At 32.1% G+C, this 23820-nt stretch overlaps 2 protein-coding genes and 1 pseudogene across 2 annotated transcripts; 1 reads left to right on the top strand and 2 right to left on the bottom strand.

Annotated features, from left to right (window-relative positions):
- The first annotated feature begins 4812 nt into the window (after window positions 1-4812).
- LOC130981141 (uncharacterized) lies at window positions 4813-6203 on the top strand. The gene is made up of 2 exons (XM_057904763.1): window positions 4813-5127; window positions 5658-6203. The coding sequence occupies exons 1-2, from the start codon at window positions 4813-4815 to the stop codon at window positions 6201-6203; spliced, it is 861 nt and encodes a 286-aa protein (XP_057760746.1).
- A 566-nt stretch (window positions 6204-6769) lies between these two features.
- LOC130981142 (uncharacterized) lies at window positions 6770-7135 on the bottom strand. The gene has a single exon (XM_057904764.1). It carries the CDS (start codon window positions 7133-7135, stop codon window positions 6770-6772), a length of 366 nt encoding a protein of 121 aa, XP_057760747.1.
- Window positions 7136-17164: 10029 nt separating this feature from the next.
- On the bottom strand, window positions 17165-18912 carry LOC130981143 (putative pentatricopeptide repeat-containing protein At1g12700, mitochondrial; annotated as a pseudogene).
- Between the last annotated feature and the right edge of the window lie 4908 nt (window positions 18913-23820).

Consider the following 23820-nt stretch of genomic DNA (forward strand, 5'->3'; position numbering starts at 1 on the left):
ATGCTAGTGACATTAAAGAAGCGCTTGTCGGGAGGCAACCCGATAATTTCATATCCTTCATTATTTTTCGTAGTAATTTCTCTTAGTTATTTTATTTTTATTGAGTTCTTACTAATTTTCTGATCATGCAGCTATGTTCTCCCAGGAATCGAACACCTCAAGCTATATTTCTAAAAAAAAAAAACGCACACACGACGCGAAAGCGTTGCTGACGCGTTCGCGTCAGATGGATGTGTGTGAAAAATAAATTTGACAGAGAGTTGCGCAGGGGTGGCGCGAGAATTGAGCCTTTCGCACAAATAAGCCCACGCGATCGCGTGCCCCACGCGTTCGCGTCGCTTGTGATTTTTTGCCATCCACGCAGCCGCGTCACTGATGCGGACGCGTGACCTGCGAAATCGACGTAAAAGAGTGTTTGGGCAAAGAGTTGTGCTGGCTTGGGGCAAGAGTTGTGCTAAACGCACGGAATTGGTCACGCGGACGCGTGACCGATGCGATCGCATCAATTGCACAAATGGCCATCCACGCGTTAGCGTGACCGACGCTATCATGTCGTATGAAAATAGGCATCGCAAGCCATGCGAATAGAAAGTCGCGCGGGCACGCTGCTGGCTTCGCGCGAATAGCATAAAATGCAGGGCACGCGATCGCGTGCCTGACGCTTCCGCGTCGTTTTGGAAAGGTGCAACCCACGCGACCGCTTGATTGACGCGTTCGCATCGCCTGCGCCACACTAGTTCGCCGCCAAGTTTTCTTTTTCTCTCTCTCCTGATCCTAATTCTCTTTTATTCTTTTATCCTTTTATTTTTCTCTCCTCATAATATTTGTCTCTTTTATTTTCAGTTCTTATTTGCTTGAGGACAAGCAAACCTTTAAGTTTGGTGTTGACGCTACGCTTATTGGTTTTCTGGCATAAAAGGGAGGCGAATCATCTTCATTGAGAAGCACAACCTGAAGAATAAAGCGACCGCTAGGATAACTAAGGTGGTTGAGTTCCTTTCATTTTTATTCCTCCCTTCTTTTTTCTATGTTATGTTCTGGCTTTCTGCTATTTTGCTTTGTTTGTTGCATGATCTTTTATTAGTTAGAATCATAGGATTAGTTTTCTTTTAATTTCTTTAATGCTGAAAAGATGTTTCATGTACCACTCACTGAACTTGAATATAAAAAGAAAAGAAAAAGAAGTGATGTATTGCATGAGAAATTGAGTTTAATTCTAAGAATAGTCTTATTTACTTAAATGTGGTGGTATTTTTTGTGATTTTTGAATGCATGATATGAACAGTGTATATTTGAATTTGAATCAAGGGATGTTGATGTATAAGGAACAGGAATTTAGAGAATTATTATGACTTCTCTGAAAATTAGAAAAATTTAATCCTTGAAGCAAAATAAACAGCAAAAAAATAATAATAATAATAAATAAAAGCAAGGTCCAAGGCTCTGAGCATTAATGACTAGGGAGGTCAGACATGATTAAAAGCTCAAAGAGTTGTTTCCCTAGTCATATGCTTGTGGTGTGATTGTGTCAAGTAATCCTTGAGACAGAACACCTATAGTCAAGATCAATTTCATTTAACAGAGTATGCCAAAGGCTTTGAGCACCACTGTCTGAGAGTAATTAAAAGAAAAAACAGAACTCAAAGAGAGTTCCCCAGTTAAGTGCTTGTGGTGTTTCTGTGTCAAGTAAAGCTTGAGACAAAACATTTAAAGTCACGGCTAGGCTCAAGGTGCAAAGCACCAAAGAAAAAAATAAATAAATTAAAATAAATTTTGCTCTGTTCAAGGATTAAACTGAAATGAAAAGATCAGAGAATTCATAATATTATCCGGATTCTAATTCCGAATGACAATAACATTCTTGATTCAAAGGAGAGTGAGATGCCAAAACTATTCAGGATTACAGTTATAAACCCCACTATAAAAAGAGACATGAGCTTAATCGAACTCTCATTCTCATGCAAATTCACATCTCAAGCCTATATTAGTTTTGGTTGCTTGAGGACAAGCAACAGTTTAAGTTTGGTGTTGTGATGCGTGAGCATCTTGTCTATCTTTTTCTAGTGAATTTGTACTTAAATTGTTGAGTTTAATTAAGAATTAATTATATTTTAGCCACTATGGATGCTATTTTGAGTTTTGTGAAATTTTATTTATTTTAGGTAGCATTCGGAGGAATTTGATGAAGTTTCTGCAGAGAAGAAGAAGAAACCAAAGAGATAACCAGTGAAGACCGACGCGGACGCATGGCTCACACGACCGCGCGGAATGGAGAAATCGCAATGACGCGATCGCATGCCTGACGCGAACGCGTGGATTGGAATCTGCACAAATGACGCGATCGCGTGGATGACGCGGACGCGTCACATGCGCGATTTGCAAAAATACAAATGACGCTGGTTACGAAGTCTGGGCTGTTTTGATCCACTTTCCAGCCCAGAAAACACAGATTAGAAGCTGCAGAATGGACAAATCAAGTGGTCCCCACCCATCAACTGAAGATCTGTTAATTAATTTGAATTTAAATTCAAATCTTATCCTCTAGGAAAATATATTATTTTTAATTTTAGATAATTAGATTTTAAATTTATTAGGATTAGTTATAAATAAGAACTCTGTACATTTAGACAGGGACACAGAGAATTTTTACCACAATCCTTACTTTCTACTCTGAACCATGAGCAACTAATCCTCCATTGTTAAGGCTAGGAGCTCTGTCTATTTGTAATGGATTAATTCGTTTGATCTTTCTAATTTATTCCATGCTTTGATTTATATTTCAATAATTGTTTTCGTTCTTTATTTTATGAACATGAGTGGAACGGAAGTATGACCCATGTTCTAATTGAGTTCTTATAAAACTTGGAAAAGCTCTTTACTTGAACAACAGCTTGGAAACATATTATCCTAAATTTTAATTATTTGGATTTAATGGGATACGTGACATATAATCCCCTTATTTTTAGGCAATTAGAATTTTGGTGGCATATAAACTGAAAATTGATTTTTATCCTCTAATTGGAATTAACTGACCAAGGAATTGGCAGTTAATGAATTTCAGAGGAGAATAGGAAGGTCTAAGGAATTAGGGCCTAGTCACATATAGTTTGCCATGAAATTATATCTTGCATGATTAAATTAGTTAGTAATAAAAAATAATCCGGAAAAATAGATAACTCAAAAACCTTAACTATCTTCTCATTATATTATTCCCAACTCATTGCTGCTTTTGCTTTCTGAAAGTCTAACATTACTATTTAATGCTTTTGAACTTCCAACATCCTTTTCTGCTTGCCTAACTAATTCTATCAAACGCTATTGTTGCTTGATCCATCAATCCTCGTGGGATCGACCCTTACTCACGTAAGGTATTACTTGGTACGACCCGGTGCACTTGCCGGTAAGTAAGTGTGGGTTATAAATTCCACATCAGTCTACATGTTAGATTTTGTAGGTCCGGCGAGACAGTTAGTAAGTATTTTGATAAAGTGTTGAAGGCTGTAATACGGATTCAAGGGATGTTGTTCGCGAAGGCTACACCAGTTGCCGAGGACTGTGTTGACCCCACATGGCGAAGGTTTAAGGTAGAGCTTATTCGATGTTCTCTATGATTCATGTTTATCTGATGGATTCTGTATCTGAATATCATAGCTTTCTATGGATGGTAGGGTTCCTTAGGAGCATTAGATGGCACTTATATAGAGGTGATAGTCCCCGAGTCTGAGAAGGCAAGGTACCGCACAAGAAAGGGTAAAATCTACACGAATGTCTTAAGAGTGTGTAACCGGGAGATGGGTTTTGTCTATGTACTCAGTGGATGGGAGGGTTCGGCATCTGATTCACGGGTACTTCGAGATGCAATAACTCGTCGTAATAGTCTAAAGATACCCCACGGTAATTCTGCCATCTCTAGAGTTAAGTATATACAACTAGATTGAGTTCATGATAGCCATCGTCTTACGTTGTTTGCACTATTTGTGCATAGGTAATTACTATTTAGTTGATGGCGGCTACACAAATGGTCCGGGGTTTCTCGCACCGTATAGAGGGACTCGATATCATGTAAAAGAGTGGGCCCAGGGAGCACGTGCACCGCGCAACTACCAAGAATATTTTAACCGGGTACACTCTTCTGCAAGGAATATCATTGAGTGATGCTTTGGTTTGATGAAGAAGAGGTGGTCCATCTTAAGGAGCCCTAGCTTTTATCCCGTAAAGACACAATTTCAGATAATTATTGCCTGTTGTTTACTGCAAAATTTCATTAGAAAGAGTATGGGATGGATCCGGAGGAGGAAGGTAGCATATTGGATGAATTTACGCCCGATGGAGACGAGGAACAACATGGATTGATCGAGGTGGTCGAAAACACGAACGAGTGGAGTCACTGGCATGACAACATAGCAAATGAGATGTATGAAGAGTGGCGTGCAAGTCGTACGGAGTAGTGTTGTGTGGTTTAGGGATGTTGTAATGGCGGCAAGTTAATTTGTATAAATAGTAGAGTGTCGAGACATTGTAACAACACATCATTTAATTTTCGGTTACTGCGTATTTGTGATATTGTTTGCTGTTTTATTTCCATTTCTCGTGGCAACGACCAGTGTTTTAATAATTGAACTACTTGAATATTTTTTCCTTATTTCATCTCTTATGGTAAAGACCAGTTTTACTAATTTTGTTTGTAGTGTAATTCTTTGCTACTCCATTCGTAATTTTTGATGACCTACTTTATTACCTTGGCTAATTAATGTTATTGTAACTTACATCATTAATGTAGGATTTTTATTATCTTAATGTTGGTAGCAAGAAATGGAGAACAAGCGAATGTGGAGTGATGAAGAGACACTGGCCTTTGTTGGCTTCATGGAGGAGTTTGTCGTTGACGGTCAGAGGGCTGACTGTGGGCAGTTTAAACCGGGAACATTCGAGAAGCTGGCTTTGAAGATGTTGGAGGCTTTCCCCGGTTGTACACTGACCGCGAAGCATTGCAAGAATAAGCACAAGCGGCTCAAGGAGAAGTACCAGTACGCCGCTGATATGCTTGCTTGTAGCGGATTCAGATGGAACAACGAGAAAGAATGTGTAGAGGTTGACAGCAAAGACGTCCTTGATACTTGGTTGAAGGTGCGTGTGTTTGAGGAATTCCATTGGGTGGTTGCCATTTTGTGCTACTTGATAAATCTGTTTGAGTAATTGGGTTATAATTTAATCAATCATGATTATTTGGGTGAAAATTTTCACCTTTAGGATTGCTCTGTTTTAGCATTTCGCTATTTGAATTGAAATTTGACATGATAGGATCCTAGTTACCAGTGAACTTAAGAGCATTACAATCTAGATTTTTTTTTCTTTTTCTTTTAAAAAATGCTTCTTGAGCAATAGCATTGACTACAAAAGAATTAATCAGATAGCAGAACAACAAGACATGATTATGATTTTTTATTCTAACATCGTAGTCTCTAAATAGGTTATGAAGCAAAGACCACTAATGACCACTAATTCAGATTTTTTTATTCTAACTACTCATGTATTGAACCCCAAATCACCACTAATTCGGATTCGTTATTACTACGCATGTATTGTTTGACGAGTTTGATTATCTGGAATTGTGTTATTTTCTAAACATTACTGATTCCGTTGTACATGTTTTGCAGGCACATCCGACCAAGTTCTACACTCCTGGCAAGCCATTTCCTTTATTTCACCGGCTGGAAGGTATATTTGGCAGGGATAGAGCCACGGGAGCCGGGGCCGTTAGTGGCTTCGATGCGGAGGAACAGGTTAACGAGGAGACAGACGACACTGCTGCTAGATTTGATCAGTCTGAGATGTCTCCACCTCCAGACCAAGAGGGAGTTTCAGCAATGCAAGGACAAGCATCACATTCTGAGGCCGGTGCGATCGTGGGAAGCACAAGGCTATGCGGGAGGAAGAGAAAACAAGTTGACGTACTCGAGAGGATGGCCGATCAGATTCAGCAATCATCGGCTGACCAGCGAAAGAATGCCCAGCTGATAGCTGATGCCATTGTTAGTGTGAACGAGAAGTGGAAGGTTGGCGAGAAGCTCACACAGCTTGGATTCGGTGATGACGATGTGGTGAGGGCGATTCTGAAGTTTGCCGAGAGTCCTAATGTGTATGCACATTTCTGGGGCTTGTCAGATTCGCAAATGATTGCGCTTGTGCGTTCCATTATATAAAGTTCAAGACTAGTTAAATTTATTAACATTGGGTTCTGGTATTAAGCTTGGTTAAGGGTGTTAACTTTTTGGAGGTTGGGTCTTAGGATTTAAGAACATTGTTATGTTTAACACGGTAAAACTTTGGTACCCTCTGTGTGTTGCTATGTTTTGATTCCTTAACTATGGAATTTCCTTTGTTTTGATCTTTTTTGGATGAATACTTTGGTGGTTGATTATCAAGCTTAACAAGTTCCTCCATTTTCCGGTTATATTAATTTGTATTAGGATTTAACTTACAAAGATTTCTTTCTAGTAAGTCTAATAATTCTGTTTCAATTCTTTTTAACAAAAATAGTGTTTTATAACACACACATAGGCAACATGTTGATACATTTGGCAGCCAAATGACTTCATCAGAACTACATCATGAGTGTAAACATACATATCCACTTATACAAACAAAGGTGAAATTTCTCTCACAGGCAAAAATGGCCTTGAGACAATATTGGTTCAAAATATGAATTCCTTCCATCTTTTATACCAAATATGTGCTATTGTTATTCACATCTTGTTCAAAGGCCATACTACAACTTACACAACACAACAATGATCAACAAAACACAAAAAACAGAGACAACAAGTTGACCGCACATTAGAAACTTCAGATACACAACATCAGAATGAAGTTTTTCCACTCGTTCGCTCGTCTTAAAATTAAAGTTAAGCTGAGAAGATCGATCATCTCCGGAGTCAGAAGGCTGGATATTTGGGCCTGCCCATCTAAACCATTCACATCGCCTTGTTGGACACGCGTAATACTTTCTACCCGGGTTGGCCACGCTATTCGAAACTTGTAACGGTGCTCTTAACCCACACTCACAAAAACGGTCTCCCGTTATGTTCCCGCTGCCGTACGTACCACTTGTTGATCTTTGACTTGAGAAAGCCATTGTTAACCAGCCTACAAATTTAACATTAACTCAAACAATTTTAATGTAGTACACACAACACATAAAAGAAGAAGAGGATTCATATATGAAACAACTAATGATGATTCAACCGAAACAAATGCAGAAATGTAAAAAAAAAATTCTGGTTGTAATCATGTCTCTGTACCAATTCTTCTCTTTTTTTTTTTAAACAAAAGGAAAGTTTCTTAGAATAGTTTGAGCATCTAGACATAGTATATCATCAAGACTGCTGTAGACTTGTATTGCAGATTACACTGATTCAGAAATTGTTAACTCATTCACCATTCACAAACAGGAGGTTACATTATAACAATATTATAAATGGTCAACTAGTTAGGATGAATATCAGATAAGAAGAAATGAACAATTTTTGTGTAGGAGGATATGTCATTATTCCCCAAAATATTTTCACTTTGCGCAATTACTACGTATATACATTTTGTATATATAATAGTTTGCATAAACCCTCTCAACCATATACAATAACAAATTAATACACAGGCAGACACAAAAAGCCTGTTTCTAACAACTGCACTACAAACCATTGTTAGGAAGCAAAAGGGACAAATTCATTGAAACCACAAATTAGTTGATGCAGAGAGAAAATCAAGTGTGCTTAGTGCATTTGCTAGCTAAATTAGTTGCTACTACACTTAGCAGTAGAGTATGGTCACAAAACAGCTCCTAATCTGAATTGCATTAAATTGCAAGACAATAAAATGAACCTAGAGAACCAACTATAGGATATATCTTAGGAGGATCTTTCAACTACAACAAAACGGCCTTACAGCTAGTTTCGTGACAAACATCTCGCAAACAATTACCAGGAAAATTCTATGATAACTTGCATATCAAGTGTTAACTGTGTCACCTCTTACTTGGCAAAGTTCAAATAACAAAATTTGAGTACATATAAACACTTTATTATGAGTGATTAAAGTAGAAAGATGGTTAAGTGGACAAATAAATGGATAACTCAAATTGAACAGGTTATTTAATTGATAAAAGGTTAAATTTTAGATAGTTGCTGGAACAGATATCTGCTTAATTAAGCTCACTTCTCTTTTCAGTAGAGCAAATATTCGCCAGCAGAATTACAATTTCACAGTAAAACATACATAAACGAAATACCATTAGAAGACAAATATGAGCAATTATTGACAGCAATTCCTGAGAAATGCCTTCACTCAATATTTTAAATTCTAAATTCAATTCTATGTTCGACAAACGGTTGAGAGGTCTGAACAGAGAAGCCGAAATTAAAGATGAACTAATTAAGGTTTTTGAGAAAGGAGCAAAACAAAAAAGACAGTAATGCAAACAAACGCTACCTCACAAACGGCGACGAACAGAGGCACAGATCCGGCACCGTGGCGACGCACACCCACAAAGATCGATTTCGCAGCGGCGTCACAAAACAGGGGTCACTAACGGGTCCACCAAGTCGAACCAGGGATCACTGCCGAGGGGCCTTCGTCGATCCGACCAAAAAAGGCTAAAAACCTAAGGTCCAAGCGGCCACGGGTCAGGCTCCAGCCTACGTTGCCGGAAGAGGACAGCAGGAACGATGGCTGAGAGGAGAAAGGGGGTGAGGGTTTGCCACTATCGAAAATGAAATTGTTTTTGGGGGGGTTAGGGTTCTTTGCTGAAATTAAAGGGGCATTTTAGTAAGTTCATAAATTTATTCTTCATCTTTTACTTCAAACCAAACACGATACTGAGATATAGCTCAGTCTTGTACACCATCACACCAAACACAATACTATACTTATTTTTGTCTCTGTCTCTTGGTCTCTGTCTCTCTGTCTCTGTCTCGCAAACAAACGCTACCTTAGAGACTTAGTAGATAATAGTGCGTTATTTATTATTAATTTTTTTCCTCCAAAAAATAAATTATAGCACTTCCAAAACCTTCTATCACATTACCTGAGCTAATAATTATATTAACATACTTTTCTATTGGTACAAGATGAGTAAAATATATATTTCTTTTAAGAATGGTATGTAAACTTATATTATCTACAAGATAAATATTTTTATTACATGTCTTTGCTAATTTTTTCTAAAAACGAATAATAATAATAATAATAATAATAATATAAGATAAATAAAGATACATGTACAGTAAAATTATATTTTTGATTGGAACAATTTATCTAAGTAACACCGTGTATAAAAACAGTATTATATACTAAAAATTTTATTATTATTATTATTATTATTATTATTATTATTATTATTATTATTATTATTATTGAACTTGACCAATTTAGTAATTTTAAAATTCTTAAACATAAATAATAATATTCTATTGAACACAATAATATTTTATTAAATATTATTTATATGTATCATACTTAAAATTTAAATACAAAATAATAATAAGAAGTTTCTTATATTATTTATTAACATTTATATTTAATGAATCCAAATATTAAATTTTTTATTATTAATTAAATGATCAATATTTTTTGTTTAGGATCTTTAAAAAAATCAAATAATTCATAATGAGTGGTATACTTTTCAACAACATTTTTTAAAAACAAAATTTGTTTCTTTTTTTTGTCATCATCAACTAAGTGATTTGAGGTACGACACATACGTGATCAACGACTCTTTTTACCACAATAGAAATATTCATTTTCTATTAATTTATTTTGTTCATTATGTCTTTTTTTATTCCACTTCTTGTAAGATCTTTTCTTGTAAAAATAATTTTTTTTCTTTCATAATTTTTCTTATTATCAAAGCCTTGTCATTTATCCTTTTCGGGGTTATAATTTGCCATATTTATTTCAGAAAATGGAACGGGACCAGCTAGGCGCACTTCATGATTTTTTTAAAAGTAATTCATTATTTCGTTTAGCAACAAAAATATAAGAAATTAATTTAAAATATTTTTTAAATTATTTTTTTCGATACTGCTATTACAAAAGAATATTTGAAGCATAAAAAGTCAAAAATTTTTTTCTAATATATCATTATTAATTTTTTTATATAATTTATTCATGAAATAATTTAAAATATTATTAAATTATATTTATTTATGAATTTAAAATTCTGTAGATAAAATATGTCCATTTATACTGAATTAAACCAAATATCACTGATAATTATGATATTCCTTCGCTAAATAAAAAGTGAGCTCATGGATTTTCTTTTCTCAGAGAGCCTTATATTTCTCTCAGATAAACTTAATTCTCCATAATCAAAGAATACTCATAATACCAGCAAAAAGAAGAGTTCATGGCGCCCCTTTCAAGAGAGATTGGAAGGTCAAAATCTCTATCTACCAATGAAATAGAGATTTATGGAAGAAGTCTAAGCCAAATGTAGGATCAATGTTTTTTCATTCTCAGGTCACAACCACTTAGTCACGAACCATATAGACCTAAAATGTTATTTAAATTCAGAACATTATAATTTAAATTAAATTCTAAATAATTATTTTATCGTATCAATTATACTTTTTTAGTAATATAAATATTATGAAATCATTACATAATTTTTATAATATAAAATAATATGTGCATGAAAAATAATCTTTTTCAATATATTCGTATTTACTTTAAACTATATTTAAATCAATAAATTAGTTACGTAATATTATAGTTGATATATATATTATACTCTTTTAATTTTTGGACTTTTAGTTGTTACAAATAAATACAATTTTATTTCTCTTTCTAGTATTATTTTTAATATTTTTAATATCTCCTGTGTAAAGCTCTTTTGTAAAGAAAATGTATTCTTGCAATTAGAAGAAAAACTACAAAATAACATTAGTATAATAAGTGGTTACATTTGTTTTACAAATGGAAACAAACACTACCACAAAAACGGTGTTTAGCCACCAAATTTTAACTACGAACACTAAATCGTGATAAAAATAAATGAGCGTATCTTCTATTTATCACGAAACATTACGACAGTGGCTAAAATTTAATCTTTTGCTACGAACAATATTTTTCGTAGCTGTATTTCTTGCTTACATTAACGTACCATGGCTATTCTGTCTTGAATAAATTAATTTTTTAAATAAATTTATTAATGTATAGTATCATTTTTTTAATATTCTAACATTAACACATATTATGAAATTAAATCTAAAAATATAAAAAAATGAATTTAGATAAAATAAAAATTATAAAAATAAAGATAATATTCTAATATTTGAGTTAATTATAAAGATAAAATTTATTTAACTAAATAATATAATTTGAATAGATAATAAAAGTTCAATAATTTGTAAGTATAAAAAATTTTTTAGTTTTTATTAAAAATAAATTATTTATCATTTTTTGAATTTAAAAAAAATGAGAATAATTAAAAAAATTAGTCTTTATTTATATGGTTTAGTACATACTATATATTTTTGTGAGTACTGTACTCTTATTATATGTATAATTATCTTTTTAAAAATTATTTTGTGAAATTATGAATTAAATTTTTTATTTTTACTATTTTTAATTGGTATATTCTTAATTAATTATTTACAATTATTTTCAGTGATAAAAAAATTAATACTAATTAATTTATGAGTCACTTATATAAAAGTTTGAAATTTTATTAAGTAACAAAGAAATTAATTTATATAATTTCTTATAACAATTTTATCTGATAATTAATTTGTCTAATGTAAAAAATTTTAGTAACTAATTTAGTAATTAAAATTTATTAAACATTAAATTTTCAGGTAAAATATTTACAAAATTTACTTAATGTATAACTCTTGTTATATTGTTTCATGTATAATAGGTAAATAATTAAATAATAGTATATTTAAATCATCAACTATCAACTGCATGAAATGAGAGATTGTGATGGTCATATATTTATTAAAGTAGTTTTTTGGTTATTTATTGTTATTGTAATAAAATTAAAGATAAAAATATTACAAATCAAAATTTAAATTTAAATTTTTTATTATATTTGATCATTAAAAAATAAATAAATAACTATTGTATTAAAAATAAAATAATTTAAGGTATATTTAGTAGATAATAAACAGTAGGATAAAAGAAATATTCTTAAGATGAAAGAAAGTTAAAAGACAATTTAAATAACATTGGTCAAGCTGAATTTTTAAAATTTGAAATTTTAATATGCGCTTAACTTCTGAAGTAGTTTTTGGCGGAAAGTTAAAATAATCACGGACAAATTTTAATATAACTTCCCATCATTCACGTTGTCTTTTAACTCCTACTTTTCTGCCTTAAAAGCACTCTCTTTAACCACACTATATAAACCCTATCATATGACAGGGTATCCTCCAAACTCAAAATACGATTTTTTCTTTGTTATTTGTTAGTTTTTTAGTAGATTTTTCGTGAAGCAAAAACATATAATTCAGAAGAGACCCTTTTAGCAGAATTACGATAACACAGAATATCAACAACAATGAAGAATTTGCAGAAGGTTTGGGTGAAATAAGTCTCAACCAACTATACCTATCAGAAAATTATAATGACCCTTTAGTTGTGAATGTCAAAGGTATATGAAATTTTAATTTTTACGTGATTTTTTGAATTCTAATATTAGTTTATTTTTTTATTCAATTTTATATTCATTGCAGACACTTCTATGGAAGAAATTACAACTGGCAAAAAGACGACAATTCAAGTTTGGCATTTGAAAATGGATGAAAAAGACATTATGTAACTTGATGGGCATGGACAAAATTGAGATAATGACGTAAATTTATTGATACGATTTCTGGGTGTAATGGCTCGTAGAGCAACGCTGTAAATTGGAAAGGTCTTTGGTGTTGAAAATGTATGATGTGTGATAAATTTAGAGAAACTGGATGAAACTTTAGAGAAAAAGCTATGGATATACAGCTCTGTACTCTTTACAAATTTTGTTATCAAAATACAGTGATAAAGTGCCTAGTTTATCCAGTGATATGTTAGACATTTAATTAATATATTTAATAAATAATAGTTGAAATTTTAAATATATTTAATCTAGAAGGGATTAAAATTTATTTTATTTATGTTAAATTTTTTTATTTCTATTATATATAAGTTTATATTATTTATTATTATTATTATTATTTATTATTATTATTATTATTATTATTATTATATTATTATTATTATATTATTATTATACTGAATTTTATTAGTATTTTTTATGGAAAAATGTTGGATATATATTTTAAAAAGTTTGATTTTTGTTATTAATGTAATATATAAATAATTTTAATTTAATAAAATTATTCAATTAGAGCAAATTAGCACAAATTAGTCCTGAATTGTATGTGAAAAATATAGTGAGTTAGCCATAAAAATAGTGTGATTAAATTACATTAGCCACAAAAAAAATGTGGCTAAAAAACCCGGCCTGCACAAATTAACTACGAATGAAGTAGTAGAATTATGCTTTTTTATTTAATTATTCTTATTTAGCCACGGCATTATGCGTAGACAATGATATATAAATCGTGGCTCTTTGAAGGTCTCCACGATGTTTAAAATTGTGGCTAATAACGCTAAAATCGTGGCAAATTAAAAATGCAACCCCCGATTAGCCACAAATATTCTTGGCCAATGTATAGTTGTTACGGTTATCTTAGAGTTTAGCCACAATTTTTTTCGTGACTAAACCCCTTATTTCTTGTAGTGAAAGTAGTTATTATGTCCAATTGAACTTGGCCAAAAATCTATGCTCAAGAAATATTAAAAACTACATTAAAATTTGGGAAGCACAAAAAACAATATCAATGAGAAATTGAGAATACTCTTTGGTGCGTATGTGTGTGGTTTTGTTTTTATTTTTTTAAAGACAAGAATACTCTTTTGTGTTAAAATAAATATAAAGTAATTTTAAATTATTTAATATAATATTTTTTAATAAAATTATTTAATCTAATTTTAGAAATATATTAATAAATGCTATAATATATACAAATATTCTTAAAAATCCACATGAATGAAGCTCAAAACGAAGTAGATAACTAGAATAACGTAATGCATAACATTCTTGTTGTGCTGTGGCCAATTGGAAAACAAAAAGTAACATGGAAGTATCAGTTTCTATACTAAAACATCAATCTTAATTCTTAAGAACTAGCAACCTTCTTCAAGAATTAAGAAAGTAGAGGAACGTCCGTCATCGGCCCCGTGCAAAGCAGAAGAAAAGTCTAAAAGTTATAACATTTTGTTATTATATTGCATTATTGCGTAGTGAAGATGGCATGACAAGTTTCATGTATGAAGCATTAGTATTAACTATTAAGGCTCAAAGAGAACAAGATGAAGTGCTACTATTTAAGTGTACAGTTAGACTACAAATACAATTTTAAATGAATCTTTAAACTTTAAAGTGCTAGTTTTGTTTCTTGCCATACATTTTTGTAAGCATTTAGTAAAGGACAATCAGGAAACACTGCTGGATGAAATTTTTTTTTTCCTTTTCAATGACTTTTCTTTTTTTGAAAAATGCATAATTTTAAGGGGCCTGCTACACATACAAGTAAAAAGGCCGTACAAGTTTTACAAGTTATCAGCCCAAACTTCATTAACACGCGCATTAACTCATTTTGAATGGAGCGTAACTACACGCGCCCCACTCAAACGGTTCTCTTCGTCTTCTTCTTCTTCTTCTCTTCTTCGTCTTCTTCTTCCTCTTCCTCTTCCTCTTCCTCTTCCTCTTCTTCGTTTTTTTTTCGATTTTCATGGTTTCTGAAATTTTTCTTATTCTTCTTGCTGCACGTTCTTCTTCCTCTTACTCTTCTTTTCTTTTCTTTCGTTTCTGCACGTTCTTCTTCCTCGTTTTCCTCTTTTTCTTCTTCTTCTTCATTTACGTCTTTTCTCTCTGTTTTCTCGTTTTTTTCGATTATTCATGGTAAAATCGTTTTGAAGAAGAAGAAGCAGCAAAGAGGAGGAGAAAGAGAAAGAGTTCTGAATTATGCATGATTTACAGGTACTATAATATGAAGTGGTGATCCAGATAGATTGGAACCCATATATGACGGTATGCATAGAGATCTGCATAATACACCCAAACACAGACTATAAATACACCTGATAACAAATTAAATTTACACCCCTGCTGCAGATTTTAACCCAACACTACCTGAAAGCCACTTGTTGTCCACAAGACCAAAATTAATTAAACTCTCTCTGGTGTATTCAAAATGTCTGATCTACAGGTACTATAATATGAAGTGGTGATCCAGATAGATTGGAACCCATATATGACGTCTGCATAGAGATCTGCATAATACACCCAACACCAGACTAGCTGCAGATTTTAACCCAACACTACCTGAAAGCCACTTGTTGTCCACAAGACCAAAATTAATTAAAACTCTCTCTGGTGTATTCAAAATGTCTGATTTACAGGTACTATAAGATGAAGTGGTGATCCAGATAGATTGGAACCCATATATGACGGTCTGCATAGACATCTGCATAATACACCCAAACACAGACTATAATACACCCGATAAAAAATTAAATTTACACCCCTGCTGCAGATTTTAACCAACACTACCTGAAAGCCACTTGTTGTCCACAAGACCAAAATTAATTAAACTCTCTCTGGTGTATTCAAAATGTCTGATTTACAGGTACTATAATATGAAGTGGTGATCTAGATAGATTGGAACCCATATATGACGGTCTGCATAGACATCTGCATAATACACCCAAACACAGACTATAAATACACCGATAACAAATTAAATTTACACCCCTGCTGCAGATTTTAACCCAACACTACCTGAAAGTCACTTGTTGTCCACAAGACCAAATTAATTAAACTCTCTCTGGTGTATTCAAAATGTCTGATTTACAGGCACTATAATATGAAGGTGATCCAGATAGATTGGAACCCAAATATGACGGTCTGCATAGAGATCTGCATAATACACCCAAACACAGACTATAAATACACCGATAACAAATTAAATTTACACCCCTGCTGCAGATTTTAACCCAACATACATGAAAGCCACTTGTTGTCCAAGACCAAAGTTTAGCAGAAAATCATTCCAATTCCTATCAATGAGTCTTTGCTATGAGAGTTTCATTTCCTCTCTGCTACATGTAATCAATTGATTCTTAATCTCATTTTCCTTTCTATTTGCTCCGAACTCTTGTAGAAAAACCTGCAACCTTGGTATAGTTTCTGTAAAACTTTCGAGCATCTTCAAGGGTGGTAAAGGTCATTTCAACCTTCGAACAAACTGGTCATCAACAACAGAGGTTGCAGAATACACTATGTCAAAAACTATAAATACACCATGTCAAAACGAAGCTGGAGTTACAGAGAGAAAAACTAACGTCAATGACGAAGAACAAACCAAGAGAAAGGAGAGGAAAAGAACGATCGAAAAATCAGGGGAAGACGCGCGAGAAGAAGACGATGAAATTTGAAAAGAAAGAAAACAAAGAAGGAAACAATCTTTTAAATTTGGTAGTTATACAAACGCGGGACTTGTATGGCGCGTGTAAGTGACGTAGGAGTTGCAGCGTGTTTTAGCGGATTAGGCGTTAATGAACTTGTAATAGTTACAAGCCCTAATCGCTTGTATACTAAGCTTTTCTCTAATTTTAATAAATATTTACTTTTGAAATTCAGAAATTGTGCATTCTTTTTTTCAATTTATCATTGTTAACACCATCGTATTTACTTTAAAGTTTAAACTATATTTAAATCATCGAATCAGTTGCTTAGATACCATAGTTGAAATATTATACACTTTTAATTTTGAGTAAAATATCACTTTTGTCTCCACATTAGGAGTAAGTCTCAAAGTTGTCCCTAACGTTTTAATCGTCCTATTTAAGTCCTTAACATTTCAAAATTGGCTCAATGTTATCCTGCCGTTAGGAATCTGTTAACAGAATTGACGGCATGACAAAATTGAGACGATTTTAAAATGTTATGGACTTAAATAGAACGAAAATATTGAGAACAAAAACGATATATTAAAATAAATTTTAATTTTATCCTTCAATAATATCAATTTTTTGCTGTACAATCAGTTCAAATAAAGAACTAAGAGGTTATATTGATATATTCAAACAATTTTCTGCACAAATTCTTGAAAAGCATTCTCTCCATGGTTGTAGCATCTGCTGCAAAACCTTTGTCTTTCATAATCTGAAAATATTTTATTGACTTCAGAACAGCATTTCGTCGTAGTAATCCTTGGATGAAGATGTTATATGTACAGCTATCTGGCAAGCAGCCATGCTCTTTCCATATTCTTCAGCAACTCTTCAGCATCAATCAGAAGTCCTTCCCTGCATAGACCTTGGATCATTATTGTATAAGTATATACATCAGGTTTCAAGCCTTTTGCTGGCAGACAAGAGAAGAGTTCTAGTGCATCATTTAGTTTTCCGGCATGGCACATCCCACGGAGCACCACACTGTAAGTTTCAATATTAAGATCCAAATTATTCTTCTCCATTTCTCTAAATAATGATATTGCATCAGAAGACAAATGACATTTGAATAGGCCACCCAATATAATGGCACAGCTGAATACATCAGGATATTGACCAAATTTGTGCATTGTAAAAAACAATTCTTTAGCAGTAAATGGTTTACCCACTTTGCAAAATCCATAGATAAGGGTATTCCAAGTCACAACGTCCAGATTTAAACCATTATTAATCATTTCATCCAAGAGATAAATAGCCTTATTAATCCTTTTGATCTTGCACCACCCATGGATTAATGAAGTATAAGTGTTGATGTCTGGTAGGCATCCCTTGTGAACCATCAAAACAAATACTTTCATGGCCTCCTCCATTTGATTTTGGAAACAATAACCAGCAATCATTGAGTTATAGGTAACAACAGTAGGCTCCTTTCCCATTCGAACCATTTGACCAAGTATGGCTCTAGCACTTGAAATCTTTCCCTCTTTACAAAGAGCATCCACTAAAATATTAAAAGTATGCGTATCCGGCATAATTCCCTTTTGTTTCCTCTCGCTCAATAAAGACGCAGCCTCCTGCCATCTGCTGAAAGTACATAGTCCATGAATCAAGCTATTGTAAGTGATAGTATCGGGTTGAAGACCTTTTGTTATCATTTCGGAGAATAGACTCAAAGCCTCAGATAGCAGCCCATCCTTGCAAAGACTATCCACAATTGCGGTATAACCCGCAACATCAACACTTTGTTTGCACTTTCCTGTTTCCGTGTTCCTTAGAATGGCACAATCCATTTATAATTGCTCCAAATGTGTGGCCGTTGGGTTGATATCCCAAGTAATCCATGTGGTCAAGAAACCAAATAGCATAATCCACATTGCCTTCAATACAAAGACCATTAACAATGGTGTTAAATGTGACCACGTCGGGCTCCAAGCCGAACTTGAACATCATCCCCACCACAGAGAAAGCAAAGGGTGTGTGATTCAAACGACACAGACAATTGACAACAATATTGAGTGTATAGATATCAGATTTGAGTCGTAAGGAGAACAAGTGTTTGATTAAAGAAATGGCAGCTGTGTAAAGCTTCATCTTAACAATGGAGCTAAACAATAAGGTAAAGTCCTTCACAGATGGCAAAGGGTTCATGGAAACCATCTTGTGAAAGAGATGCAAAGCAGAGTCAAGGTTTTGGAGATTCCTAATAGAATATAGGAGATGGTGTCTGTCCTTGATGGCATCTATAAGAGAGAGTAATGGGAAAAAGGAAAGGTTTGGGATGAGAAAGAGTACGAAATTGAGATTCAGATTGCTGCCGAAAGGAGCGCAGAGAAGCTCTTGTTGATGAACGCAACATCATTGATGAGTGAAGAACGCAGTGCGAAGAACACCCTAGAGTTCCGCAAAACTCACATAGGAATATTCTACTAAAACATGTAATAAATCTTCTCCCTTCTTTGTTGACTGAACCATCTGAATTCAATTTTTATGAAGGGATGAATCAGAAAATACCATCGGATAAGCATTTTCTCAAAGATCCCAACTTTTTTTTTACTCGAACAAATTTAGGGATTTTCTCTTCTTAAAGAGTCTTATTTCTTTCTAAGATAAAACTAGTTTTCCATACCCAAAGAGTACTCATAATGCAAAGAGAAAAAAAACTATAATACCTCTTTTAAGAGGGATTAGGATGTCAAAATCTCCATTAACCAGTGAGAAGAGAGATTTATAGAAGTCTAAGCCAAATTTAGTGTCAATGCTCTTCGACCTTTGGGTGGCAAAAAGGGTGGGAGTGGACCGGGCTATTGATGGGTTTGTAATTTGGCTCGTTTTCGGGGGATTTTTTTCAGAAATAAAATGAAAGAAATTTATATTTTTTCAAATACTATTTTTGAATTTTAATTCTCTAAATACGATCTTTTTTTTTGTTTAAAGCAAGTTCGCCGCAACCCTGACGAACTTTATAAAAATTATAGAGTTTGTCTTACTCCCGTCGAACTCCCTTCAAATTTTTTTAATTCACGTTTTTAATCTATTATCATCATCTTCAAATAGTATGTAGATCTACAAATAGTATATAGGAATACACAAAAATACACAAACAATAAACATGGCTTCTTTAAAAAAAATTAATTATAAATTAAAATAAATAAGTCATATTTAATAATGGCAACAATTATCCTCATCTCCAGAAATACACTGCTATACTGGAATAAGTTATATTTAACAATGATTTTTTTAATTATAAGTCGTATTTTATTTTTAAAAAATTTTATTTAAAAAAATCCTGATTAAATATCACTTATTTCGGTGTACTTGTATATTTCTGAAGACGATAATAATAGTTGCCATTATTAAATATAGCTTATTTTTTAATTTATAATTAAAAAAATCCTTGAAGAAGTCATGCTTGTTGTCTGTGTATTTATGAGATTTAGATCCTCTAAAGTTTGAATTTCACTTTAAAGAGTAAAGTGTGATCTCTCACCATTGATTTCATAGGTGGGACCAAGAATAAATATGAAAGAAAAATTATTCAAAGAAAGAAGATCACACTTTACTTTTTAAAGTGAAACTCAAACTTTAGATGATCCAAATCTGTATTTATGTATACTCCTATATATTGTTGGTAGATCTATATACTATTTGGAGATGATAATAATAGATTAAAATTGATTAAAAACGTGAGATTCAAAAAAATTGAAGGGAGTTCGTCGCCGGAGGTGCGGCGAACTTGATTTAAACAAAAAAAAAATTGTATTTAGGAATTAAAGTTCAAAAATAGTGTTCGAAAACTACGAATTTTTTTATTTTATTTATGAAAAAATCCCATTTTAGGTTTCATTTGATTTGGTTTGGTTCGATTTATTTTATTAAATAGGTTCATTTTAAATTTTTAAAAAGTCTATTAGTTAAAAAATATTTGGTCATAAGCTTTAAAAAAATCTACATACTCATTAGGTCGACTCGTCAAAATATTTTTTGTAAAATTTTTTTAGTTTTACTTATATTAAACACAAAAAAAATAATAATCAAGACTAGTTAAGATTGTAGTTTTTTTGTTAAAAGAAAAAATTTATGAATTGTAAATATGGTTATGATATTTGACTAATGATTAATATATAAATAAATTATTCTGTACATATGAATTATAAATTTTAAAATGTATTTAATGTCAATTTATATTTTTTAAGTGTATTATTTTGAATTTTAATTTATAAAATAGGCTTTTCAAATAGATTTGTGGGCTTGTCGCGCGTCGAACGTGAAAAAAAAACTATGAGAAATAATAGATTTAGACTTGGGCCAGATTCGTCAAAATTAAAATTCGGCTTAATTCGACCCATTTCTAACCCTAATTACAACCGAACAGTCATAAAAAACATGAACTAAAAGTATTATTTAATTCTAAAATATTATCATTTAAATTAAATCCTAAAGAGTCACAAAAAAAAATTCTAAATAATTATTTTATCGTATCAATTATATTTTTATAGGAGCATAAAAATTGTGAAATCATTACATAATTTTATAATATACTTAATATGTGTTTGAAAAGTAATCTTTATTAACATATTTATATTTATTTTAAAGTATATTTAAATGAACGAATTAGTTGTGTGATACTATAGAATATAGATGATATCTTATACTCTTTTAATTTTTGAATCTTTAGTTGTTATAAATACAAATACAAATACAATTTTATTTCTCTTTCTAGTATTATTCTTATATTTTTATGTATATATGAACAACAATATATTTTTAATATTTCCTGTAAAGTTCCTTTGCAAAGAAAATGTACATTGCAATTAAAAGAAAAACTACAAAACAACATTAGCATAATAAGTGGTTACATCTGTTATTTCTTTTACAAATGAAAACAAAGCAGTTATTATGCCTAATTTGAATTTGACCAAAAATCTATGTTCAAAAAATATTAAAAATTAGATTAAAACTTGGAAAACACAAAAACATATAATGTCAATGAGCATACTCACTCTTTTGTGTTTGTGTGTGTCTTTTTTTTAAGAAAAAATACTCTTTTTTGTTAAAATATAAAATAATTTTAAATTATTTGATCTAATTTTAAAAATATATTAATAAATATTATATTATATACAAATATTTTTTAAAAATCCACATGAATGAAGCTTAAAACTAATTAGATAACTAGAATAATACATTGTATAACTTTCTCAAGAAGGAGATTTTTGTTGTGGCCAATTTGAAAACAAAAAGCAGCATGAAAATATCAGTTTTTACACTAAAATATCAATCTATAAAGTTTTATTTCGTTTAGAACATTTTGTTATTATATTGCGTAATGAAGATGGCATGATAAGTTTTATGTACGAAGTATTAGTATTAAGGCTGAAAGAGAACAAGATGAACTGCTACTATTTAAGTGTAGAATTAGACGAAGATACAATTTTGAATGAATTTTTTATCGTGCCAGTTTTGTTTCTTGTCATACAATTTTGTAAGCATTTAGTAAAGGGCAATCAGGATCCACTGCTCGATGATTTTTTTTATTTAATGATTTTTTTTTAAAAATAATTTGATATATTTAATTAAATTATCTAACAATTTATAATGTAATTTTCATGTGAAAATATCTTTATAATAATATTCTTCTTTTAGTAAATGTTTAGTTTTGAAATTCGAAAATTGTGTATTCCTTTTTTAAAGTAATCATTGTTAATTAATGTTAACACATTTTATTTACTTTGAACTATATTTGAATCAGCAAATCAGTTATTCTGCTATCATAGCTGATATATTGTACTCTTTTAATTTTTGAATCTTTAGTTGTTAGTTTGTTACAAATATAAATACAATTCTATTTTTCTTCTAATTGCGTTCATATTACTTTTGATATTTTTTTTTTGCATATATGAATAACAAATGCCAATAAAATCTAGCTATCTCCTGAAAAGCTCTTGCGAAGAAAATGTATTCTTAGCGGTTACCTTTGCTTTACAAATGAAAACAAAGTACTTGTTATGCCTAATTAAATTTGGCCAAATTAAAAATCTATGTTTAAGAAATATTAAAAACTAAATTTAAAATTTACTCGACGCAAAAAAAATACAATATAACTGAGAATACTCCCTTGTGTTAAAAGATAAAGTAATTTTAAATTATTTAATATAATATTTTTAATAGAATTATTTAGTTTAATTTAAAAATATATTAATTAATACTATATTATATACAAATACTCTATCTATGTGAATTAAATTTGATATTTTATCGTTGTAAAATAATTTTATATGTGTATTCAATTATATAATATCACATCTTTTTTTATTAACTATAAAAATAATAATCATCCAAAAAATAGATATAATTAGATGAAGGTACAAAATATTTTACACTACATTAAAATTAAACTCATTTTTATATCATAAATTTTAGGGTTAAGTATGATTTTGGTCCCTAACGTAGGGGCCAAAAATCGATTTCGTCCCTCGGCTTTTTTTCGCTTCAAAAAGGTCCCTGAGGTTCCGGTTTGTTTTAAAATCGTCCTTTTTACCAATTATATTTTTTTTATTACCAAATTACCCTTTATTAAAAAAATTATAAAATAAAATAAATATAAAATAAACAAAAAAAGAAAAAAAAAGAAAGAAAGGGGGATAGGATACAGGGGGAGGGGGGAAAAGAAGAAAAGAGGGGGGGGGCGAGAAAGGTGGGGGGGGGGGGGGGGGAGGGTGAGGGGAGAAGAAGGACGTCATGCCGCCGCACCGCCGCCGCACCGCCGCTCGCCAACCCCACCGCCGCACCGCCGACCCCCTTCTTCTTCTTCTTCTTCTTCTTCTTCTTCCCGCCGCCCGCCGACTCCACCGCCGACCCCACTGCCACTTCTTCTTCTTCTTCTTCTTCCCCACCGCCGCACCGCCGCCCGCTGTCCGCCTCTTCTTCTTCTTCCCGCCGACACCACCGCCGAGCCGTTGTCCGCCGCTCGCCGCTTCTTCTTCTTCTCTTCTTGTTGATTCTGGGTTCTTGATGATGATGATTTTCTGATTCTGAGTATATTGTTGTTTGATTTTTCTAGATTTTTTGAATTCTGGATTTTGATGAGGATGACAATAATGATGTTGATTCTGATGTTTTGGTTTTTCTGATTTTGATGTGATTTTTCTGGATTTTCTGATGTTTTGGTGTGATGGATGCTGGTGATGGAGTGACAGTGGATGAGGGGTGGTGGTGGTGGTGGTGGTGTTGTTCTGATTCTGAGTTATGATGATGATATGATGG

Source organism: Arachis stenosperma, chromosome 5 (genome assembly GCF_014773155.1).
Source record: "Arachis stenosperma cultivar V10309 chromosome 5, arast.V10309.gnm1.PFL2, whole genome shotgun sequence".
NCBI lineage: Eukaryota > Viridiplantae > Streptophyta > Magnoliopsida > Fabales > Fabaceae > Arachis > Arachis stenosperma.

Excerpts from the sequence above, each read along its gene's own strand:
- LOC130981142 (XM_057904764.1), bottom strand. The coding sequence starts at position 7,135 with ATGGCTTTCTCAAGTCAAAGATCAACAAGTGGTACGTACGGCAGCGGG.
- LOC130981141 (XM_057904763.1), top strand. The coding sequence starts at position 4,813 with ATGGAGAACAAGCGAATGTGGAGTGATGAAGAGACACTGGCCTTTGTT. Across the intron at positions 5,128-5,657 it reads TCCTTGATACTTGGTTGAAG|GCACATCCGACCAAGTTCTA; the intron begins GTGCGTGTGTTT and ends CATGTTTTGCAG.